The sequence below is a fragment of the Rhagoletis zephyria genome, unplaced genomic scaffold (assembly GCF_001687245.7).
Source record: "Rhagoletis zephyria isolate East Lansing unplaced genomic scaffold, Rhagoletis_zephyria_1.1 Rzeph_scaffold_05336, whole genome shotgun sequence".
NCBI classification, from domain to species: Eukaryota; Metazoa; Arthropoda; class Insecta; order Diptera; family Tephritidae; genus Rhagoletis; species Rhagoletis zephyria.
In genome coordinates, this window is record NW_016162419.1 from 16,601 (window position 1) to 42,522 (window position 25,922).

Genomic DNA, 25,922 nt, shown 5'->3' on the forward strand with positions numbered 1-25,922 from the left:
AGAACGAACGAATTACTTTTAAGAACAAGTGCGTGTGTTTATTCGCTGCACTTGATTTTGGGCGGGAGTGCAATATACAAGTGCGTGTGTGTGTTCGCTGTTCTTTGTTTATGCGGGAAATGCATAAGTCGCTTAAACAACCATTTTCATCTTCATCTTCGTGTTCATCTTCATGATCATGCTCATTTTCATCTTCATGTTCACGTTAATGTTCACGTTAATGTTCATAGTCATCTTTATATTTTCCTCTTTCTTTATTTCTATCTTCATCTGCATCTTCGTCTTCATCTTTGCCTTTACCTTTATCTTTATCTTTATCTTTATTTGTATTCTTGTCTTTGAATTACTTTTCCCTGTCCAATCGCCGCTCGAGCTCTACTAAGAAGCTACACTTCAAAAAATCAAAACTCAGACTCAGAATTGCGGATATATTGATTTTTTCAGCGAAAATGAGCATGATGTAAGCCTTCAAAAATGTGTCGGAGTTATTATGCTGTAAAAATGATGTTGGACAGTGCTATTTCGAATCGATTTTGCTCTATTTAAGTAAACTTTATAACCAAAGTTTTTAATAACTTTTACTTATTAGCCACCCTAATTTTACATTACTCCAATTCTGTTCGTTCGTCATAATCTCGGTACATAGCCTATGCTTAGGTTTCAAAACCAATTATTAAGTTAAACTATCGCAAAATTAAAGGCACTGAAAATATTTAAATTTAATTTTATAGTCCAAACATTTAAGTTTCTAATCGAATCACGAACGTGGGAATATACGTATTAATAATTACTTTTAATTATTCTTTAAATGCTTAATTTGTGTGCATGAATACTTAGCGGCATGTGTATAGGCACTAAGCACGCGTGCAAATAAAACTGTACATAGATATATATTTGGCGTTAATTGGGGATTGTGTTTAAGCTTACTGAAAATTATATAATTCCTAATTTTGATAAACGATTTAGAACATCTGGCAACATATATAAGTATATAGGTACATATGAGATAATCCACGTCAAATAAATCCACCATTTTTGAATTAAAATTTTTTTTCAAAATTTCAAAATTTCGATTCAAAACTGTCTGCACCTCTCGAGAAAAACGAAAAATTCATAGCAAATAACTCACAAGAAATCAAAAGAAATTTTCTTCTACCAAAATTTCTTAATTCTATTCTCAAGAAAAAAATGCCACAAAAATGTACAGCAACACCAAAGTACTTTTTTACGCAATAGAAATAATGAAAAATGTTTCTTGTGATTTTTCTGGAGAACTGCAGGTGATATGTGGGCTATAGATATAAAAATTTAAAAAAATAAATAAAAAAGGAAAAATAAAAAAAGTATAGAATTTTGAAACTTAAAAAATCGTAGACGCAAAACTTATATAATTTTTTAGTAAAATTTTTTTATACAATAACTTTGAAAAAAAGTAAGTTCGTTTGTTCGGCGGATTAAAACTCAAACATTCTGTACCGTTTTTTTTTTTTGAAATTCTGGCAACCTACTGCAGTCTGCAATGATGGTTATAGGCTAAAAATAACTTGATATATCAAGGGGGCGTGGCACCTGCCGTACAAACCGAGTTCTTTATACTGCATAACTCTGGAAGTGTTCATGGTAAAGGATTGGATCTTGGTATGGAGATATATGAATGCAATCCCATATTGATGGAGAGAGGTGGAGGCTATCGGAAAAGTAGACTGGCGCCTTCCAAACATACTGAAACTTTTACTCATTTCAAACGTTAAGCGAAGGGCAAACTAGTTAAAAATAAATTCAAATTTAATAAAAATTGTCTAAACTAACCTTACTTAGGGCCGTTTTTACAGTGACGTGTTAACTCTCATTCGGCAGTTAAATAGAGGTTTTCCGTACAAAAATTTAAAGTTAACTGCCGAATTGGAATTAACCCCTCACCGTGTAAACAAGACTTACGGCCGGTTTCACCAGCAAATTAAATGGAAAATAATTTCTTTTTCTGTCAAGGCTAAAGTATACAATTTCTATATAAAATTCAAAAAATATAAATTATATTTCACTTAAATTGCTTTCGTAAAATTGGTTCTTAGGGTTTCATAAAAAATATGTGTTTCGAATTCAAAAATTCATATCTTTAAAAAAAGCACTCTTTCTTAAAAAGGCAGGATCTTTTAAGGTCAATTTAAGGTATTGTGTAAAAACAGTTAGCTAAAAAATTTTTAAATTTTTGCAGCAACGATTTTTTTTTTTCAAAATTCTGTAAATTTATTTTTTTTAATTTTTTAAATACATATTTTTTATATGCCTAAATATCACTTTCGTAACGAACCCAGACCCATTGATGTAACTATAATAGTTTTTTTAGTCAAACAATAAACTTGCCAAATACCAGAAATTGTGAATTTTTTCTTTGGCAGAAATATGTTATAGGGAAAAACAAAATTTCTGACCAAAATTAATCCAAATCAAAAATGGCCTTTTCCAACCATTTCTCGATTTGACATCGATGGAGCCATATATTTTTATATATACATACATACACATATGCATTGTATTACTACAGCGAGTGATAGTTGCTAACTATGCACCATTTATGCTGCACAAATTAACAAATGGAACCACCCAACCTATTTTCAGATGATCTACTCATGTTACGGCATTAAAGTTAAGTGTTGGAATTTAATCCATTCATTCCGCGAACTGCTAACCTACTCAGCTAAATTGAGTAGCCGACCTGGATGAGAGCTCATAAGCAAAAATAAAAAAATATAACAACAAACGAAGTACTACGAGAACTATCACCATGGTCACATATTTTATTTATTTTTCTCCCTTCTATCCTTCAGCTTTCACTCGAACATAAATTATAGCATACCTTGAGGCGCTTACGCTTACACTTGTTGACTAAACGCGCTGTGTGGCCACAAACACCACTCATTTATGGAATTAATTTATGGTTCCTCAAAAGTACGTTTTGCATAGCAGCCTAGAACTAACTGCTCCCATCCGTCGATAAAGAATAGAACCTTGTCACCATGCAAAAAAAAATTAGACAAAGAAGCAAGAAGGAAATATGAAAGCAAGATATGGTATGACAACAATATTGACGCTAAATAGCTCTCAATGGCTGTCATTGTTCTACCAACATATTTCCTTGCTCTTCATTGAAAAGCGAGTCAAATATAAATAACACTAAGCAGTTAAATACAAAAAAAAAATAGAAAAATATTGGATGATATCGCTCTCAAAAGCAACCAGTACAAAGGCTAAAGTATACACCAACAATAATAAGTGGAGTATATGCTTAATAAGCCTTGAATAATATGTCCTTTGTTCATCAGCGTGTCGCTCGCAAATAACTATGCAAAGTGGCTTAACATTCGCACACACACACGCATACTAATACACACACGCATCTACATATGCACATACGGACATACCAACCTCATTCAAAATAGCCGAGTCTTCACTTTATACGAAGCGCTCATCAACATTATCATCACCTTCATCATTATCATTTTAATACAAGCCGCATGCTCACATACATACATACATCGCCACCCCAGTGCTATCACACAAAATTTATTGAACTCACACACTTTTGTTTTTTTTTTTTGTGTTGATAACATATCTCTTCTTTATACAAACAAACACTTACATGCGAGCGCACCCGCATACGCCCGTCAATCCTTACCAAAAAAAGCAAGCTCCCTCCGGCTCATTCACTAGTACTTATCCGAAATAACGCTACACTGTCACTATCACTCGTAAAAAAGCGTAAGAGCGAAGAATGGGGGTTTATAATTTAATACCGTAATAGTGTCATCATATTGCAATGCAATGTTGAAACCATCGATGGGCGCCCACTTTCATTGCCATACCAGTAGTAGTTCTATTAATTTGTTGGTTTGTTCAGTCAGTTACTCGCTTATTGAATTTGCGCGTTAAGCGGATATACATACATGCACGTGTATACATACATATGAATAGTCATACATCCCTGCAGAAAAAAATTATCAATTAACTAAAATAACCAACTTATAGTTAACGTTTTTGCGGGATTTCGATAAATAATTAACTTTTAATTAGCTACGACAAAACTACCTTTAAATGAGTTGTAAAGTCGTGCAGGAGTCATGCAGACGTTGTAGGAAGTTTGTTTTCTTTCCAAGCTTCTATTTAAATATCCTCCTACAAAAAGTACTTTGAATACACTTTTTTCTGCACTTCGCAGATTATTTTTCCAATTCAGGACAAATAAAATAAAGATCGAAATTTTACAGTATTATTTTGATGTTATGTCTGATGCAACCCAAATGTGGGACCACCTACAAAAGAACATGTAAACAAGTAAGCCAATGTAATTTTAAATAAATTAAATTAAAAAAATTTAAAAAATCTTTTTTCATTGATAGTTTATTTCCAAAAGTACAGCAGAAGAAACCAGTGATCACTATTTTGCGGTCATCGCCCTTCAAAAGTAATTAGTTACGGCCAAAGGAAATAGTTGATAAATAGTTACCACTAGTTAATAGTTAGCTACAAACTAGTCCCATTTCCTGCAGGGTATTTAAATATCCTGCACTTCGCAGACACTTTTTCAAATTGAAGACAAATAAGAGGAAGATCGAAATTTCATATTATCATTTTGAAGTTATGTATGACCGAGTTCGAATATGGGACCACCCACAGTAGAATATGTAAAAAAATATGAAATGTAATAAAATAAAAAAAAAGTAAATGAAAAAAAATTGATATTTTATGTCCAAAAGAAGTTAGTTACAAGTTAGTTACATCAAATACGGAGGTAACCACCCTTGACTACATCTAATGCAGAGGTACCCAGTCGGAAAAGTAGTAATGCATTACATGCGTGATAAATAAATATAATGTACTTCTTATGAGTTCTCAATTATATTACTGCTAACTATGTAATCAGCATTCGAATGTATTCAGAAAGTTCCAAAAATTTCATATTAAAACACATTCATTTCTCGATACTAGGTGATGCAAACTTTGAATGCCCCACCTTTCTTAGGAAAATGCATTTTCGAATGATTATTTTTTCGATTACTATACCTTACATTTTCTCACTGGGTAACTACCCTTGACTATTTCGCGGCCATCGCCATAGAAATATAGTTAGATTTCGTCAAAGAAAATATACAGATAATATTGACTTTTAGCTCCTTCCTAATCAACTTAAAGTTAGCTTATAGTTAGATACATTTCCTGCAGGGATACTTTACTACATACATATGTACCATTACATGTATGAATGAATATCCATATCCATGTACATACATATACATGTAAATCTAGAAGTAGACTTTGGTGTGTCGCCTTTCAGCCCGATTTTCCTTCGCCCAGCTAAAACTGAGTATTTATCGGCTTGTAATATTAATATAGGTTCAATCGTGTGTGTGGTAAACCTCTTTACGGTTGTAACAAGTGTTGTTGAATGTATTAATATAAGCGCTTTTTCACAAATTGTTACACTGTACAAATTGCACTTTAAGGAACCCAGATAAAAATTAAGGAAAGTTCAAAACAAACTGCAGACCCAAAATCTTTCTAAGAAATCCTTTTTAAAAAAATATAAACTTTGATGAACATTGTTTCTAAGTTTAAAAAATTTGTGGAAGCTTTGTGCAAGCTTCGAAACTCTTATTTATGCTGTTTCTGATACAGATCGGCCCATATTTGAAATCAAAATTATTACCAATAAATAAATAAACATAAGTTACCAGCAGCATCATTTTGAATTTTACTGCTAATATTTTACTCGCAGCTATACATACATGTGTGAATCTCACGAGTTGCTTTTTTAGTGTCAATCCCTTTTTTCGCCGGAAAATCAAACGCTAAAGCATTTTTCTTTTTGCATTTATTTAATTCAATGGAGTTCCAGAAACAAGTTCAATAAAAATTAAATCAAGTATTTGAACAATTTTAGCTTTAAAACGAAATTGTTCATTTTTTCATTGTCACTCAAAAAAAATATAATTTTTTTGTAATAAATTTGGTAAGTTTTCAAATAGAATGTTCATATTAGAGGCAATCAAAGTTTGCATCAAATACATATCTGTGAAGATTCAAGAGTGTGCCACTAAATTTAAAAAAATGCCAGCGTGCAGAATATTTGTCGCAGCTATTTTGTAATTTTTAAAATTTAACGATTCTTCGATCTTCAAAGTTTAAGATACTTCAAAATGTTAACATCAAATGGTAAAAATGTTCTTGCCAAAAGGAACTAATCCAGATTAATAAGACTAGTGTGCCACTAAATAAAAAAATTACATTGTTTATAATCATTGAAGATGATTTGCGAAACAGAAATTTTAATTTTACAATTATCATTGGCACACTCGAAATTAATTCTAGAATTGCTATATGCATACAGAAATTGACATATATATGCGTGAAGTATACTGTGGAAAAATCTTCCATGCCAAACTTCTAAAAATAATATGACTTTTTAAGCTAAGGCGTGCGAGTAAACGTGTTGGCATACTGTGTATGGTTCTACGGGGCGTGTACAGACGTTAAATACACAAGTATGGGTATATGAGCACGGGCGGTTATTTTTAACCGACTTCGAAAAAAGTTCGTTCGTTGGAATATTTTTTTCCCCCTATCATGATCAGAAATTAAAGATAACATTAAATTTGTATATGAGAATTGAAGTCGGTTTTGTTTTTTGCTTAAAAACTACTTGTAATATATCTTTTTTAAGATTTTATTTAAATATAATTTCGCAACGGAATCTTGCTCTTTATAAAAACCTAAAGATAATGCATGGTGTAAGATAAGTGTGCCACCATTTTGGATCAAATAAACGTTTTTGCCAAAAATGTAACTACTCGTGAGCTTTACTCATTCATTTAGCTGCTCGCAATACTGAATGTTATAATAGAGTTCCCACTATATAAACATCGGCATGTTAATTGCTTAGCTTCTAAATTACAACATTATATGGCAAACTTTTTTTATGTACCCTACACGTGTAATAACAAACAACGCAGCTAACCGCAAAAAGCATTTAACGCGATAGAAACGTGCGCTGCTTTTAGCTTGTAAATCACACTACACTAATTACTGCAAACTTATGTATATGTTTTTCTCAAAGTGTACTACTACTTTACACAGTCGAAAGCTGCTAATCAAACCCAAACATCGAAAGCATGTACGAGTAGTTAGTTACACGCAGTAAAGGAACTGTGTGTGTGTGTGCGCCAACCAATCGACCAGCATACACGCGCTAACCAACGAGAACTACAAGTAGACTACCAACGCCAACAAACACACAAACCTAACTGCAATAGCGGGTATCTATGTTTGTGTGTGTGAATTTACTTCCATTGGACAGCAAAGTATTAGCGGATTCAATTGAGCGCGCTCAGTAGTAATTGGTGTGTTAAAGCCGTTGGACGAAAAATTGTTACAGAAAATGAGTTGAATAGTAAATTCGCGCATAAATTCATAAAGTATAGCTGAAAAGTGGTGGTGCTAAAAAAAAAAACAAAAATAATTAATGAATGCAACAAAAGCTTTTACTGCTTGTAAGTCAGAGTTAAATAATGGTTTATTTATTTTTTTTTAATTAAGCAACAAATTCAACGACTAAATTTGTCATACTTTAATTGCCACGCATACAATGAATGACTAAATCGACTAAATATTTATGTATGTATAAGAAAATGCTAAAGTTGCTAATCTAAAAATCAACAGTTGGTTGCCAGACAAACCACAACAGTTGGTTGTGTTCCCTCGCATTGACTTGCATGCCGACAACAGTGGGTTTTTGTTTTCCCCTTTTAGCAGAAACACAACGCCTTTTCAACTCTAATTCGCGCCAACACAATACTTTAGTAAATTCAAAGAAAAACAAAAACAAAAACAAAAAAAATGTGTGAAAACAATATGCAAATTGTAGTCTTTAATATTTGTATGATAATGAAGTGGAAATTGTGAAAAAAAATTTTTGAAAGCACATCTTTATTTCAATTCGCAAAATATTATTTTCGTATGACTCAGCGACCAATTGGCAAATCACTAAAAACGATAAACGAAAATTGTGGAAAAATAAAGAAGTGTACAAAGTCCCAACGAAATTCATATGGTCGCCAATGAGCCGTAATCATCATCATCATCGTCATCATCATCGTCATCATCATCATATCATTACCGAGCAGCTTATCCGCGCGCGCGTTTGGTAAGCGCACACTCACCTACACATGTACATATGTATGTGCCTATATGTATGTAGAGGAAATATCGATTGAATATTTTTTTTTCTTCCTTTTTTTTGGAGATATGGCAAGCAGCACTCATACGCCCTGTCCGGTCTGATTTTATTAAGTGCTGCATAGCTCTTTGCGCATTTGGTGACAGTCTGTATCCGTTTTGGTGTTTTTTTGTTTTGTTTTCTGTTTTGTTCTCTGTTTTTTTTTTCTGACACAATCGGCAAAGTGATAATTGTATTAAATCAGCATCGGTGGGTGGTGTTAGCCGAGAAATGGCGCGCCGCGGTGATTGTCATTGCTGCATTGTGCGCATTGAAAGCAAATTGAGCAGCTACCAAATTTAATAGACCTGTGCATATGTGGGTGTGTTGGAATTATTGACGCTATTTATAAAGTTACTTGTGTTTGCCTAAGGAATTAGTCGAAACAATTAACTAATTTATATTTGCACCAGACATACGAAGAGTGGGGTGTGTAGGTGTGTGGTTTTGTTTTTCATTCATATACCCAAATTGATGTCTTCATAAGTACATGTGGTGAGTTGAAATTGCAGTAAACTTCAAGCCTTGTTTAAATAAAATGTAAAGTGTTTAATTTAAAATTAAACATCTAAAAATATCCATATGGAAAAATCATAAAAATGCTGTTAACAACGAAGTACCGCATAAAGTGTTAATAACACTGCATCACAAATTTGTGTTTTTTTTATTCACCGGATGCCTCTATCCAATTTCGACGTGAAAATGCTCTTTGACTCCCAATATCGAGCTACACTGCCGCCAAAAAAATGGCACTGCGAATTTTACACAATAGAAATATGGTTCATTTTAGAACAAAAAACACCAAAATATAATTTCTAAACTTAGTGCAAAACTCACGAAAATTCAATAAATTGTCAACTTTTTAATCAGAATTTTTAGAAGTTTTGTAGCCCATTAAATTCTAGTATAAAAAATTCAAGTTCGGAGTTAGCTGAAAATCGCATTGATTTTTAAGATTTTTTTTTTTTGTTGAAGGTGTTTTCATTTTTTCCATATAAAGCATTTTCGAAACATTTGTTTGTATGGAAGAGACTGCGTGAAAAAAGAATTTACTTTATTACAATAAAATTGATTGGGCTACAAATCTGCATACCCGAAAAATTTCTAAAAAATGTGAATAAAAAGTTGAAAATTTGCATGAAAATTTGCTGAAATTTCGCGAGTTTTGGACAAAGTTTAGGAATTATACTTTTATGTTTTTTGTTGCAGAAAAATATTAGAGTAAAAATTGTTGCATATATTGTGAAAAATTTGCCGTGCCAACACTTTGTTCCGGCAGGGAATGTATTTTTTTCTATAGATAAGTTTTCGAGATATTTTCAATTTGCCTTTATTCAGCTTAATCAATTTTAATATGAAATATGGCAAATGGAAACTAACAAAATTCTCCATAAAGTGATGGGCCTGAGAAATGAATTATTCATAACATTTTTATGAAAATGCTTACCTTAACAAGGAAAAAAATAAAAATAACAAATTCTGTGTCGAGTTTTTTCATTTGTGTTGGAAGCCTGTTCCGTTGCAAAAAAAAAAATCAAGAAAATCAAGCAGTTTTTTTGTATGAAATATGAGCAGAAAAGAATGTTACTCATACGCCATGCCCACTCTCACCATCTCATATATCATACAACACTGCTTGCGCATTTTTATTTGACCACTCATCCCTTTTTTATTTATCCATTGATAGTCTTAATTAGTGGCTTCATATTTTTGTAACAGAACAGACTTTAACTTTGAGAAAAATATACACAGAATTTGTTATTTTTTAATTTTTTGCGCTATTAAAGTTTGAATTTTTTCCTTTTTTCATCAAAAAATAAATAAATCTGCAATGATTAATTAATTTCTCAGAAACTATCAGGCCTATTGAAAAGTTATATATGTTTATGGTTTATGGAGAGTTTAGTAAATTTTCATTTACCAAAGTTCGTATTAAAAATCGTTAAATCGGTTCGTAAGGTATACGTCATTAAGTGTGACCACTTTTTTTTTAGCTTAATAACGGTAAATTAAAAAAATAACTCGATTTTCGGATTCAGCGAGCAATTCTACATAGGCACTGTATATTGGCCTCCGTTGTGCATTTTTGCTGCAAACCAGTGTAATCGTAACCCTTTTGCACTTCAATCGAATAAAAAACTTTACATTGCTGTTGCCTAACGACTGTAGGCGCAAACATTTTAATTTAAAATTTTATTTAACTGTACACACAGATATTCTCGGCAATATTATTTATAGCCTGCTACAGTAAAACCTTATTAATTGGAGAGTCTTTCAAATCATAAAAACGCCTCACTAGAAGAAGAGCCCTTCCGGTTATCAGGTATACAACTGGGATTGGAACCGTAGTTAATGTTGCCATCTGGAATGGGTTCGGGGTGTCACGCGTCTATGAAAGAGATAAGTTGTTTTGGATTTAATTTTCTCTTCTGGACTACGTACATAGCTTATTTTACACGCAACACAATTTTTTTAAGAATAAATATATAAAAAATAAAATGGGTTCTTTTGATCTGATATTGTCAGCATACTTTTCTAGTTATCACCAGCTATCTATCGAGGTTCTACTGCATTTACGCTTAGCACTAACATTTTAATGCACACTTAAGTGTCAAGTGTTGCATATAAAAACAGCAAGCATTTCATAAAAATACTTTCACTTTTACCATCTGACTTTCAAACATATGTACGTATGTATGTATGTACGTGTTTGTACACACATGCTTAGCCATAAAACCGTAGTAAGTGGATCAAATTTCATTGATGCGATATAAGTTTACATCCTTGCTGGAGCCGCTTAAAAAAGATTAAAGAAGTATTAACTTTTGCTACATATGTGTGTAAAGCCTAGGGACTTAAGTGTTTCTTAAAATGTTGTTAGCTGCGCAATGGTGATTTGACTTACATACTTAAATGTATGCGTGTTTATGTGCATATAAGTATTTAAGTACTTGTAGGCATCTTAAGGGATAAATGTGTAAATGATTAAAGTTTGGAAATAAAAATTGAAAGTTCAATATTTTTAGATGATATTTACGATGAATCGAAATTTTATGCTCGATATACATACATACTTACTTTGGGCCAAAATGAAACTTTGTCAAATTTTCCTAACTTTTATAACTCAGAGTTAGGCATTTTAAGAAAATTACCAATTTTTGTGCTCAATAAATTTTTGCTAGAACAAATTTTGGAATTTATCATAGCATGTTTTATTTTTAGCAATTACCAGAGCTATTTTCGAAGCTTTGTCGCTTCTAGGTAGATAAATGTTTATACACGTACCAATATGTGTGTACAAATGTACGTATGTATATAAAAATGTATTTTTAGTACACTCGCTTAGTAGATAAGCACCTCTCTGGGGCCCCGCTGTAATGGATATGAGTAAAATTTTGTGTTGGTGAATGAAAGTAGAAGCAAAAATAAATAAACATTTTTCCATGCAGATAAACAAAAAAACCAATATCCAGTTGTCTGTGCTACACTTACATACATATAAGGGAAAAACTGATAAGAGCCATCCACTGAAATTCCAATATTTTTAGAGGAAGTTGCAGGCACTGGAAAATTATGGAAAGACTGCGTGATTCTTAAATAAATACTTTGTAATTTTTAACGGAAAAATATGTACATATATGTATATGTATATGTAAACAGAGGCTTAAAAATACTTAACTTTTAATTTTCAAATACATACAAGAGACACACGCATTATTTTCTTATATACTCTAAAACGTCTAATTGCCAGCAACACATATGACCGCCACTTTCATACAACTGTATCGAAATTTACAACCCAAACCATTTTTTTATTGCTCTGCCACTGACGGTATGCTGATTAGCGTTTGTTTGTGTTGCCTATACATAGGCGCTCACCCACGAATACGGGGACTGTCTGCTACGCGGCAGACAACACATCATATGCACAACCCTGCAGGGAAAGCTACTAGTTGTGAACTAGAATTCTACCAGTTTACGTTTCAGCCCAACTAGTTCACGTTCTATTCTTTTCCAATGTTAGCGACTGGTATTTTTAATATTGCGATGTCCTACGAGATGAAGAATAAGTATGCCTTTTTGCTCGCGGCGCTCCAAGATTCGCAATGGCCGACAGAGCAAAATACTTGGCGCAGGGAATTTTTTTATAATAAAAATATTTTTTTTATTAAGGGTTTTTATTGTAATTTTTAAATTTAATTTAAAAAAAATATTTTTAATTTTTTTTTTTATGGCACAAGAATTTTTTCCCATATGTATGTTTTTTCTGCAATGCAATTAGATTTTCAAATTTGTTATTTATATCTAAATTGAAATAATAATTTTTGATCACATTGATTTAATTTTAAAAACCTTAACCAACTCCAAGCTGCCTCGAACCTGCGATCTCAGAACCAGAGCCAGTAGTCCTCACGTGACGCCACAGAATTTTTAGCTTTAGCAATTCAAAGGCAGATGTCGCTGAACGCTTAAGTTCTTCGAAATTGTCGAATTGGTAGGCACATACTAGTTAATGAACTGGTATTTTTTCTAACTGTTTCGGCTTTTCACTGCAGGGAAAATACAAATGTACACATATACATATGTATGCATACTCGCCACTGCTTCCACGTATTTGTTTAGCTTTTATTACTTGCGGAGTATTTGTGTTGACAACTCGTATGCTCGTAACCAATAAGTGTAAGTTAGCTCTGTTGCACAAGTGACAGTCAACTTAGGCACCCGCCTGCATTCTCTGCCCAGACTGAACTCCTACTTCCAGGGCAATGTACATACTATGTATGTATGTATGTATGTAAGTGCTCGTATTTGAATTGGTTTCGAATGCTGGTATAAACATATCTAGTTATGTAGTGCTGTTGCTTCGTTATTTTTGTCATTTTCGGCATGACTTGTTGATTTATGGACTCGTGTGGGACGAGCAACGCCATTGGCGACAATGTCAATGGCTTTTTGGTAGAGTGAATATTCCCGCAGAAATGTTATTATTTTCACCCTATAGTTTGTATATGTAGCTATATAAATAACGGGGAAATCTGCGAACAAAAGAAGGAAATTAAGGAAAATGGGTAAGGAAAAAAAAAATTATATAAAACACGAAATTAATAAGGAAAGGTAAAATAATGCAAATGGGAAAAAGGATAAGGATAATAATAGAAAATAAAAAATTATAAAAATGAGAAAAGAAGACTAAAATAACATGGAAAATTAATGAAAACAGAATAAACACTGGACATCAAGGGAAAAGGAAAAGGAAAAGGAAAAGGAAAAGGAAAAGGAAAAGGAAAAGGAAAATAAAAATAAAAACAAAAATAAAAATAAAAATAAAAATAAAAAAAGAAGGAAAAGAAGAAAAAGAAAATGAAAACGTAATGAGAAATAAAAAGTAAAGGAAAACTAAAGAGGTAAAGAAAAATAAAATCAAAAAAGTAGCTCAAGGAAAACGGAAAGGATAAGAAAAGAGAAGGAAATGTTTAGAGAAAAAAGGCAGTGAAAAGTGAATATAAAAAAATTAAAGAAGAGGAGAGGATGAAGAAAAAGATAAGAAGAAATATAAAGGTAACGGAAAAGGGAAAAATTTGACCAATAAAACAACGGAAAATGAGGAAGGGAAAAAAGATGAGAAAAGGGATAATGGAGAAATGGACAGCGAAAGTAAAGGAGAAAAATTAAAAAAAAAAACAGATGAAGAAAAAGATAAGCAAAAATATAAAGAAAAAGAAAGAGGTAAATATTTGAAAAACACATCGAAAGACGGAAGAAAGAAAAGGAAAATTAATGCATAAGAAAAGGAAAGGAATTCGCTGAAGGGATAAGAAAAATATTAAAAGAAAAAATAGATCGAAAATAAACATGAAGGGAAGAGAAAGAAACAAATTAGGAAGAAGTAAAAAGATGTGATAAATAGAAGGCAAAATAAAATGAGAAATTCTAATGAAAAGATTATGATATAAATACCCATTAGTGGTTAAAGAAAAGTCTAGTAAAATTCAAATAAGTTGACAAATAGATTTAAATTTGAGTAAATTAAATGCGCAGAGAACAAAGAAAAATTGAGGAACAGAAAACCCTAAATAAAGTTAGGTTAGGTTATTCTGGCTGGCTGATCGCCCCATATGGACCAATAGGTCCCCAGTGATGCCAAATGGAGATAGAGATTTAGTTAAGTATATTCGAAGGATATCAATGCTTTTGGAGAATTTCAGCATGGCTTGAAGCCCAAGTATTGTCACGTGTTCAAGAATATTCAACTCTGGAGCTTCCTATATTAATACTCCTATAAAAGATTTGAAGAAAAACATCTTTAAGAAAATGAAAAATAATGTTCTAGCATAATCATTTTGTATGCTTTTAACGGGTAAACCTTCCATACCCGAGTGGTTACACGGGTCGTTCTTCGGCAGGATAAAACAAAGCTCGTACAGTATTTCCGCTATGAAAAGGCGCCTCAGAACAATCAATCTGACAATCGAAGTCTGGAAGTTGTACGCTCATTACCTTCATTGATTTTACAATTCATTTAAAATTTGGGCGTTTACTCCGAACTTCAAAATTTCTACTCACATTCCTCTTCGACGTAAATTTTTTTTTACAAAACTGCCATTTTCCTGTCAGGAAGGAGCCTTTCAAGCATTTCAATTTTCGAGTTTGATTCCCTTCCATATACATACATACGTTCATCGTCCATTATTAAACATTTTTTCTGCTACAAACATTCACACCTGGGCAAGCCACCTTTATGGAAATATACATACATACATACATTTGTATGTGGCGTTTAGCAATTATCGCTTTTTACGGCAGGCCCGGCATCGAATTGTTCTAAACAAATTAAATTTCATTATACTTGTAAAAAATAAATATAACTCAATTTCGAAAAAGCCTATTTATTTATTGGTCAATTAGCAGCACGCATAAGTCACAACGACTATGTATTCTGCTATGTATGCATCTTTTAATGCCACCACCTCAAATCAACTCTTAAATATTCAGTTCGCTCTTCTTATTTCATAAACATTAATTCCTACTTGTTTGCGGTCATAATTTGCAATAAAACTAGCAATAAAATCCGCCCACGTCTGATGCTCCAAACAAAATGCAAATAACTATATTTACTTGCAGCAAACAGACGTATGGCATTGCTATTTAAAAAGCTCACATTCACTTTATATTAGAGATGACAGATCGGCATAAAAAAAATCAATTTCTGAATCGATTCGAATCGAAATATAAATAATCGATGCAGGAATGAATCGTCAAAAAATAAATCGCTCTCCCAAAATCGATTCACATATTTTGTCAAATAACGTATTTCCCTGAGGAGCCCTATAGTCGGAGGAGAAAGGTCATTGAATTCATTGGTATTCTGATTTTTTTTTTGTACCAGCCCAAATTTAAGTTTCTTTAAATTTTCATAGATTTTCTCTGGCAAACCGTGGTTCAATATGCTTCAATTGAGGAAAAATCGAATTTCGATTCTCGAATTTTTTGAATCGTTTCACGGATCTAATCGGATTAAAAAAAAACTCGAATCAGAAGGGCTCGATTAATCAATTAATTCGATAATTCGATTTAATCGATTCAAAAACGGCATCTCTAGTTTATATGCAAGCCTACATAAGTATGTCTACTTATAAATGTTCATCTATATTTAAGTGTGCACTTTTACTTTCAACTAATTAGCATATAATTTAGCTGAATAGCTTTATATCATTTAGTTGGCAGCTTTTGTGACTCATTTCATAATTGGTTTTTGTGCTTTTCATTGCTTTATTCGAGTGGATGCTTAATTGGGCTATACTAATAAATATAATGAAATCTATTTATTGCGAAAATGCCTAGTTAATAATTTAGTTTATGTTAGCATTTATAATTTCTACAGGAATGCTAACTGATTCGAATTTCTAAATACAAAGCCATGGTACATATGAAAAGTCTCCGCTGATTTTTGCGCAAATTTAAAAAAAAAAATTTCTATTGAAAATCAATTTTAATCCTCGGTATGCATACATATGTATGTATGTATTTATCTACAACCTTACTACTTATCTGTAACCTTTTGTCATTTTACATGTGCTTAGCTTCATACATCCAGCAGTGTAGAACTTCTGTGCTTTATTGGCAAAAAAAACTTGGACAAGTGATTTTCAGCGGCTCTTCGGTCGGTAAATTTTTATCCCATCAAAAGTGTTTTGCAGCGACTAAAACAAGTAAAGGTCAGACACTGCAAGGTCCGGGCTCCCCAACTGAGTCTCATCAATTTTTTCCGAGTCATTAAAGATGTGCGTGGTCTGACAGTGTCATGATGGAACACAGCTCCTACTATTCTGTTGGCCAGTTTGTTCAAACGGTGGAGTTTAGGGTCTGTCTCCTGACAACTCGCATTTTTTGACATCAAAATTTACGCGAGGCAATCGGAAAAACTCTACGCGATCCGGCGTTCACGCTGCTTTTCGTACTTCAAACGCACGTCAGCTTAGACGGAATTGGGCTAACGTTGCCAGATGTATGGGCACCAACACCACATAGTGACAAAAATTCACAGAGACTCTTCATACCATCCAGTATAGGGCTTTTCGTGGAATACAAATCTAAGAGATCTGTATCAATTAGTCAGGCAAACTAGTTGGTAGTCTAAATGTCTTTCTGGCCGTTAAATAATCCATAAATTAAATAAATCCGCAAATTCGCACATCATGGCTCCACCGACAGCATATCAAAAGTAATGGATTTGCTTAAAGAAAATATTTGCTTTATTGGTGTTGGTTTACTCTTAAAACAGATTGAGAAGATGATATTTTTTGGAACGAATTTCCGAGACCAGTTTGTTCCCAAAACAAATTTGAAAAGGTATGACGGAAATACGGCCCAAAATATATAAATCGAAATATTTCCTTGTCATACTGACCTATCATCGGTATTCAAATTTCATCAAACGCCTATCTACTATCCAAATACATATATATAATCATTTCTGGTCCTATTTTATCATGAAATTATTTTGATTTTCTTTTTCAAATGCAAAGCCTTTTGCCGTAAAAAATGTACTCAAAGTATAAGATCACATATGAAAATAAAACAAAGAAAGCAATCCGTGATGTAACCATAAATGCCATATTCATATTAACAATAAACATATGAGTTAGTACATACATACTTATGTATGTAATTATGTCATAAATAATGCATACATATACTGCGCATAAAATCGCGGCGCGTGACATTGACATAGCCGTAGTTAGTCAAAAGATTTTTTGTATCCTAATTATTAATTAGGCTCTTGAAGTAGTATATTTTCTTAGTGTATGGATGTAGCTCTCTTCACCTTAACAAAAATATCTTATAAAAGAGTTAGAACACTCAAAGAGATAGAAAAAAAATCTTCAACGTTATTCATGACAGATAGTTATCAAGCTTGCTAAGTGAGTCATTTCAGCAAACAAGCTTGTTAAAAGTTGCTATCTAAATCAATAATCTGCAGATGTTATCACCAAAACAAACCTCGCACAATGTTGGGCATAACGGTAAGCTGCTCTAGCCGACATAGATAAATAAATATACGTATACATATGTACATATGTATTTGGCATATTTCTACTTATTTATTATACATATTTATATGTATGTACATTGTCTACATGAATATTCCTTAAGTTGGGCTATGCTTTAGCGGGTCGCATTAGAAGCCTATAAATAAAATTTGTCTGTGATTCGATTACGGCGTTCAATATTAAATTACGCTGTCGGCAGGATTCCCTTCCCAGGTTACATTTTCTATGATGCCTTGGCTAATACTTCACAGTTTTTATTTAATGTCTTAAGTTTGGACATGTTTTCTTTTTTAAATAACTACATAAAATAGAAGTACGTACGTATGTATGTTCGTAGTTGAAAATATGCCTGCGACATATTTGTGCTAACTTATTTATGCATTGCACAGTGTTTGGCGCAGAGTGAAAAATTCACGAAATATTGAAAACTTACAGCTTAGAAGATAGGAACACGCTTTTTTTAGAGAGAGATAATGCTCTTCCTCTTCAAAAATATTTTCAAAATAATTCGTTGAGTTATATCAGGTCAAAGTCAAAATTTTGTCGAATTTTTTCGGTTAAAAAAATCCATCTTAAAAATATTTTAACAATTTTAAAATTTTCGAAGATGTCTTGATTTGGTACGTTCCATTGTGCGATTTTGTTTTGCGTGTGAATGTTTCAACGCATATCCAGACAAGGCAACATAAATGTCAACAGCGCTTGTTTGTTTGATGTCATAAGCTGTGGCAGCTAATTTAAATAATGATTTTGCAAATCTGATAAAATTCACTTAGACAATGCCTACGTTCTTGTTGAGGGGATTCCGAACACTACACTACTACACACACATACATATAAAATTTGTTTGTTATTTTTTTATAAAAATATGGCTCATGCATTAACAACAACCATATATATAACTCACACATTCAAACTTTATACAGAACTTAGAAAAATTTCCTAAATTTTTATCTAAATTTCGAGCCTTTTAACCAGAATTTTTATAAAAATTTTTTATATGCAATTAACAGGCTTATAAAATTTTAGTAAAATAAGTGAATGTTTTGAGCGGCTTAAAAGTCGCTTTGATTTTTAATAATTTTTTTTTTGCTGACGGCTTTTGCGGTTATTTTTCATATAAAGAACGAAATTTAGGAAAACTGGCGTTGACATTTTTTTTCGCAAACGGTATTGCGCATATTCTTCCACGAAAAATTTATATTTATATGGAAAAAAGTGCAAAACGCGGTCAACAAAAAAAAAATTATTAAAAATCAGAAAAATTTTTTTAATACGGTTAAAAAGCTCGAAATTTAGATAAAATTTTGTGGAATTTTTTTTTATTCTGTATAAAGGGCGAAAGTGTAAGTTATATAGCTCTAAATAGAGCATGAGCAATATTTTTATTAAAAAATAATAAAAAAAATTTTGCTTAAAAAACATTATAAATATTAAAACCAAAACTCCATTCATCCACTTTTGATCGCCAGTGTATGTATGTGTGTAGGTAAATACGCATTATTATGTCGGAATAAAAGAAACCATCCGAAAATTTAACCCACTGAAAAAGTAGTTCCTTAAGCTATAGTACCTACCAGGTTGACCGAGCTTTGCTCTGAGTGCATATATTTTTTAAAGTTTTCAAGGTTTGGATATCAAATACTGGTCATTTAGATAGCTTAAAATAATATTTTGGAAATAAATTAAAAAAAAAAATGGATTATGATATCTATAAAGTAAGTAATTTTCTTACTTTAAAATTTAGGTGGCAACCCTATTTAGCAATACGCTGCAATGAGTAGTACGTACCTTGAGCGTATACGTTCTATGTATACATACAAAAAAATGCTGATTGAAACAAACAAAATAAAAATTTGTTTAACATAGAAGCGTGGCAACCCTGACCAAAATATTTTTTGCACCAAAGTTACCTTTCATAATACCTTTCATAATACCTTTCGTTTGATATCCATATTTCGATGTTTTAGTTAAATTGTGTAGAATCGAAATAAGTGGCAGCCTTACACTAATATCCTAATGTATAACACTTAGTATATAAGGAAAGCATTGTTTAAGAACCTTCTCTTGCAATCCATGAGTAGTAATATTGTACCTTTATTTTCTAAACAAAACAATAAATAAATATGCAATTCAAAATAGGTGGTAACCCTTTAAGAAATATTTTTGAATTAGGTACCTTTAAAATAACTTCCATTTGATACCCATATTTTTGGCGACGCAGACAAATTTTAAAGTTTTAAATGTAGCACAGTCCTGTTTAAGTAAAAATTAATGTATTTATGTACCTGTCTAAAATTGTACAATTGCCTTCTTAACCTAAAGCGCATTCCTCGGCGAGCTAGACATTTGCGCTGGAATTTCAGAATAAATTCTACCACTTTTTCATTCTTAAGGCTTTCACAGAAATTGTTACATGGCCCTCAAAGTCCTGTTATTATTCTCATGAAGAGCCGCATATTCATTCAAAGAGCTTTCATCAGATTCCACAAGTCATGTCTCTTATTTTTGCCTTGTACACCTATGTATTAACCAAAACACCGCTATGTGTCGAACGAAGTACTCGTTTGTACAGGAAATTAAATTTTTTATAAGGTAGCCAGTGGCTTCTTCAGGGTTATAAACAAAAGTATACCAGCATCTTCGTAAGCTTTGATCGCAAGTTGAAAATCTACAGCGAAGAAGGTAAATACTTACCTATTTTACAGCTATGCTAATTGTATTGATATGAACTCGAAAACACTTCAGCAGGCTGGTAGTCTGTAACCATTACACAAAACACAAAATCAAGTTTTAAAATCCGTTTAAGATACGTCTAAGAAGACCTGAATGTCTTAATCAGTTTTCCAGTTTCTCATATAGCAACTAATATCGTTCTCCTTGAACTGAAAGTCTCGGACAGTGTTTTAGGCAACTATATCTAAGATTTAAGCATGCAACTTGCACATCAGCCGCAGTCTAATACGACATAGTAACCGAAGAGCCAATGTAACCGATATGGATTGTGTCTTTAAAAAGCTTCTAATAAAATCCAACAATCCACATCACAAATCGGAGGAGAAGTTCGGCCAAACACTTAGCAAAAATTGAAAGCGCCAAATACTTATTTTTTTTTATTTTTTAGTAGAAGAACCTGGCCTGTTCAATGGCTCCGCACCGCTGTCCTGTACGCATTGCGGTCAGAGTGTACCCACTCGGAAATTAGTGCACTCGAAGGAGACCAACTGAGACCACAAAATGGTTCCGTTCCTACAAAAGTCAGTTAAAAATCTTCATTGCCTTCGATCAACAAAGCGTTACTGCGTTTCTAGCTGTCAAAATCTCAAGTCAAGTCAAAGCAGTCTTTAACATACTTGTCGTTTATCGTCCTGTTATCGAGAGCCCGAATGGCTGTTGGTTTATCTCAAAAAATATTTAAAATCCCGCGCTTTAAATCCTTTTGATCATTTAATCGGGCGCAGTCGAAGATTACCAATACTTCATCCATCTGCCCATTGGAATTGCCAGTTTGGAACTAGTGTTATAAATACCTCAAGGTGTTTCCTTTTTGATTATTGCTGTTTTCGATAGGGTGGGTGTATAATTTATTTGATAAGGGATGAAGGAAACTTGTTTCAAAATACATCGCCTGTACCTGCCTTATCCTCCATCCGAGAGCCGTCTGTGCTCCAATGCGCGTATCTAAAGTCAAGAGCAGGGAGTCCCTTTTGTCAAATATTCGGATTTTCACTGGGAAGAGGAGTACAAATTCGCATTGGTCCTGTGGCCGAAAGACGTGTCACTTTTGAGGCACTTGTTGGCACACTAGTTGTCATCCCACTCAAAGAGCTGCGCTTTAAACGCTTGACACAGTACTGCAAATTTTTTTTGTCAAGATAAGCTGAATATTTTTCTACTTAAAATTTCTAACGCAGAGGCGGCCTTCTTTCTTTCTCTCACAAGAGCAGCGAGCAAAGACTTGTTTAGCCCTTAAAAATAAGCTATAATCTAGAGTTTCTGATAAGACAATTTTTATGCTTTCTCAAAAATTCGTTTACTATTTTTTCATGTTCTAAAAGATAACTGCCTTTTTGTAATTCACCAATTAAACGCACTAATGTTCAATTATTCCTACAATTGCCTACCATTTCATGTACAATTCAACTCCGTCATTCCACAACCAAAACCATTCGGCACTTCCAGTTCAGAGGAAGAACGCAATATGGACGATAAATTGATGTGCGATGAAGTGCATTTGCGTACATTAAGCCAGTCGCCGGTGGCGCTGCAACGCCAACAACAACGCAGACTAAGCAACCACTGCACGCGTAGTACAGCAACAAAAACCCTAACACCAATACTGCGACGGCGTTGTTCAGGCGGAAATGCTGTAAGTAACAGTAATGAATGCGAGCAACCACGCCCCCCGCTGGCGCAGCACGAGATACTCGACGACGATGAACCCAAATGTCAGCGGGTGCGTGTGGACAAACCCACAAACATGTCGCTGAACCTCGATGTGACCGATAATGGCGATAGCGGCGTGGGTGGCGACGATGAAACTGAAGCAGATGCCGATGCCGATGCCGATGCAGATTGTGGTCTCACTAATCCGGCGGCACAAATTGCGGACGACAACGATGAAGCTGTGAAGGCTGATGTGAGCGATGAGGATGTAATTGACAGCAGCATATTGCGTGTGAAGGTAAGCAGATAGGAGTTGCGAGTTGTGAATTGATTAGCATAAGTGAATGTGAGACAACAAAACGCTCACTAACTTGGTGCGTAACTTACATTTTCATTTTCGTTCTCTGCCTTTTATGCAGCAATTTCCTGATATGTCGAAAATTCCACGACTTCCTGGCGATGGCGCACAAATGGATGATCAGCAGCCAGCCACTAACACCACAGCAATAGCATCGAATTTGCGACGACCCGCAGCGGTTGCCGGACGTGGTGTGGGTGGTGGTGGTGGTGGTGGTGGTGGTGGTGGTAAGAATACGCCGTGGCGTGTGCAATCCGTACGCATTGTTGAGCAGAGAATGAAGTTGGGGCCGAAACGACGCACCGAAAGCTGCAGCATATTTGGCAATACAAGCAATTATGGTAAGTTGTAATTGAAAAAAAATGCGGCGACACACACACGCACTCATACACAGTAATTCTGTTATTTAAAACAAACATTTGTATCTCTAATAATGTAATGTGCAATCTTTCCGTACGAGATTTTAATTGAAATTCTTCAATTTCCGGTCAACCCAATTCCTTGTGGCTTTCTACTCATTGATACCCCATGGCAACTCAATTATGAAGATTGTGAAGCAGATGCCTGCAGTCCAACAGCTCAGCCCCGACCACTGACCAATCAAACATACTCGGCATTCAAAAGCGCCAATGTCGTTAAGGGCATTCTCTGTCCATCTCTGACAAATTCATTTAAGCAGCATTCACTGGAGCGTTCTTATCTTTTGTATACGCATCGTCAACGACAAAAGTCACTGATCATCGTAAATCTGGTCGATTTTATGCTGAAAGTAACGCTTGCAACAATTTGGTTCGTTAAGGAAGGAAATGTCGAAGGCAAAGCGGTGAGTATTTTTGTACATACAAAAAGAAAAAATCGATACTGTTTTTCCATTGGAAAATTTATTATAGCATTTTAAGAATCCCGGCAAAATATTTACGACTACGATTTAGGTGCGTTCAACCTATTTCAAATAACTCCGAAAATCGAACTTTTTATTGTAAATAAAATTAGTTTTTAATTTTTTGTCTACATAAAAAATCACTTCAGATAATAGAAGACTTTAATCATAAAAGGTCTGCATAAAAATGTTTAAAAATAAAAAAAAATATCAACGGAATCAAAATAGTCAGATTTTTGGAGATATTTTCAAATCGTTCTAGCTCATGTAAATCTTAGTAATCATCCGAAAGATTTTGGCGCGATTCTTAGGAATTTGGTTTTAATTTATTTTTTGAATCACCTCAGCTTAAAAGGTCTGCATAAAAATGTTTAAAAATCTTTTTAAATGGTATCAAAATAATGAGATTTTTAGAGGTATTTCAAATCGTTTCAGCTCACGCATATCTTAATATTTTTTCGAGTTGTTTTAGCGGATATCTTAATATATAATATAAATTTTATAATTCCGTTGGAAAAACTGCATCATTTACATATATATAATATATATATATATAAAAGACTTATGTGGCCCAAACACTGTTAATTGATTGGTTTCTTTTTTTTTGTTACTTTTTGGCCTAATAACTATTTATATCAAAACATTTTATTGGGCTTAGTGCCATTTTTAGTGGAAATATAAAAAAAATATACCATATTTTCTTTGTTTCAAGCTAAAACACATATGATTTGCCGCCAAACGACCATTTGTTTGCTTTTAAAAGATTTAGTTTTGGAGGTTTTTTCTTTTGAATATGATTTCGTTCGGTACTTCTAAGATGCTTTTTCGTAATTAAGAAAAACTAAAAAAAAACTAAAAATTATACGTTCCACCTAATAGTGTTCGAACGCTGACCCTTCTGTAAGCCAAGAAAGCACTCAGTTACAGTTTCAACAAGTAATCAATGCGGTTGTTCCGCCTTGCCTGGTTATCAGCTTATCTGGTTAAAAATTATTATTCTGTAGCGTATTTTATTGTTGTACACAGAATAAAAAATATAACCACATAACCAAACAACCTGATAACTAGGCAAGTGTGAATAACCACAATGTGAATTATGTTTAAGTTTGTTTAAAAAATAATTTTTCTCTTCAAAAATTACAACCCGCTAACACGGAAAACCAACAATGACTCTGCATGGAAGAAATAATATTACTTTTTTATTAAGGCTCAGTTAGTCTAGACTTAATTTCCGTAACGTAACGTAATATATTGGTAAACGCAATATGTTTTTGTTCAGGAATTTTTTGATGTATGGCTTCTAGCGGGCAAAGTGGCCATCAGCTGAAAAGGAAAATACAAAAACCAAATATTTTCGCTTCTTACGTAAGTTAAGTCTAGACTAACTAGGCTACAAGTGTGTGTAAGGTAGCACATTGATACCAACAAAACAATAGTCGATCGTTAAATATCGTGCGCATGAAGAAGAAATTTACATATCGATGAACTATCCAAACTTTACAGTAAATCAGCACTGTAGGACAAACAATACTAAACTTCGTCAATCAATGTATCCGAACTCAAACGGGCCTATTTTTTGTGTTAAGCTGTTAAGCAATGAAGTTAAAATTTCCCTCAAAATAGACTGTTGTACGCGCACTAAACACTGATTTGGGAACCGTACACAGTGATAACAAATTCAACTCTTTTAAGGACTTAAGAACCTACATACGTATATTACGAAACTCTCTCCTATATCTCTTCTGAGGGAATAAATTAAATTAAACGCAAAACTAACAAATTATATTCTCGCATTATGCTGGGTTTTCTCGCTGCTCTTCTTTTGAAGCCGGCATCACCAGAAAACCAGACTAAAAAGCAAACAAGATAGTAAACTCATAAAATTGACTGCTTTGTTGACTGATGTTGATACCAGCGGATGTTGAAGTAAACTAAGCTTATTTACATACTTACAATATACATACATACATACATGCATAGGTACACCTATGCGTATACTTAATGACCGAATTATGCCTCGAAATTCTGTATTTGTGTATTTTTTTTCCAAACAGGGCAACGGTACTTACAACGCTCTAACGAATAGCGATTCAGAGGATGTGAAATTGTCAACGGCAATTACCTGGTCCGTTTGCTGTATTGTAGCCAATGTAAGCATTTGCTGTTTGGGCTTTTGGAGATGCTTTGCCAACAACTATTTGCACTGGGCAGCCGTATGTACATGGGTTTTAATGAATATACAAGGTAAGTAATGGAGTTAAAATGCAGAATGCAACATAAATTTGTATATTTTTATGCACTTTGTTGTGTGAATTAATCCACTTTTAAATGCAAGACTACAACGAAAATTCATTCTCCTAGAAAATTTCGGAAAGAGAATTGCAAATTTGTCCACGAATTACAAACTAACCTAATTTAATTTATGAATTTGTCTAAAATCATTAAAAAATTACATCGAAAGCACTGTAAGGAAAATCT

General features: G+C 33.3%; 1 protein-coding gene across 1 annotated transcript; it reads left to right on the forward strand.

Annotated features, from left to right (window-relative positions):
• Positions 1–7,615: 7,615 nt before the first annotated feature.
• LOC108371962 (uncharacterized) lies at positions 7,616–25,688 on the forward strand (the record flags this gene model as incomplete). The annotated part of the gene is made up of 5 exons (XM_017627579.1): positions 7,616–8,197; positions 22,003–22,504; positions 22,626–22,905; positions 23,113–23,387; positions 25,499–25,688. Coding segments are annotated over exons 1-5 (1,333 nt in total), but the record flags the coding sequence as incomplete, so codon positions are not given.
• Between the last annotated feature and the right edge of the window lie 234 nt (positions 25,689–25,922).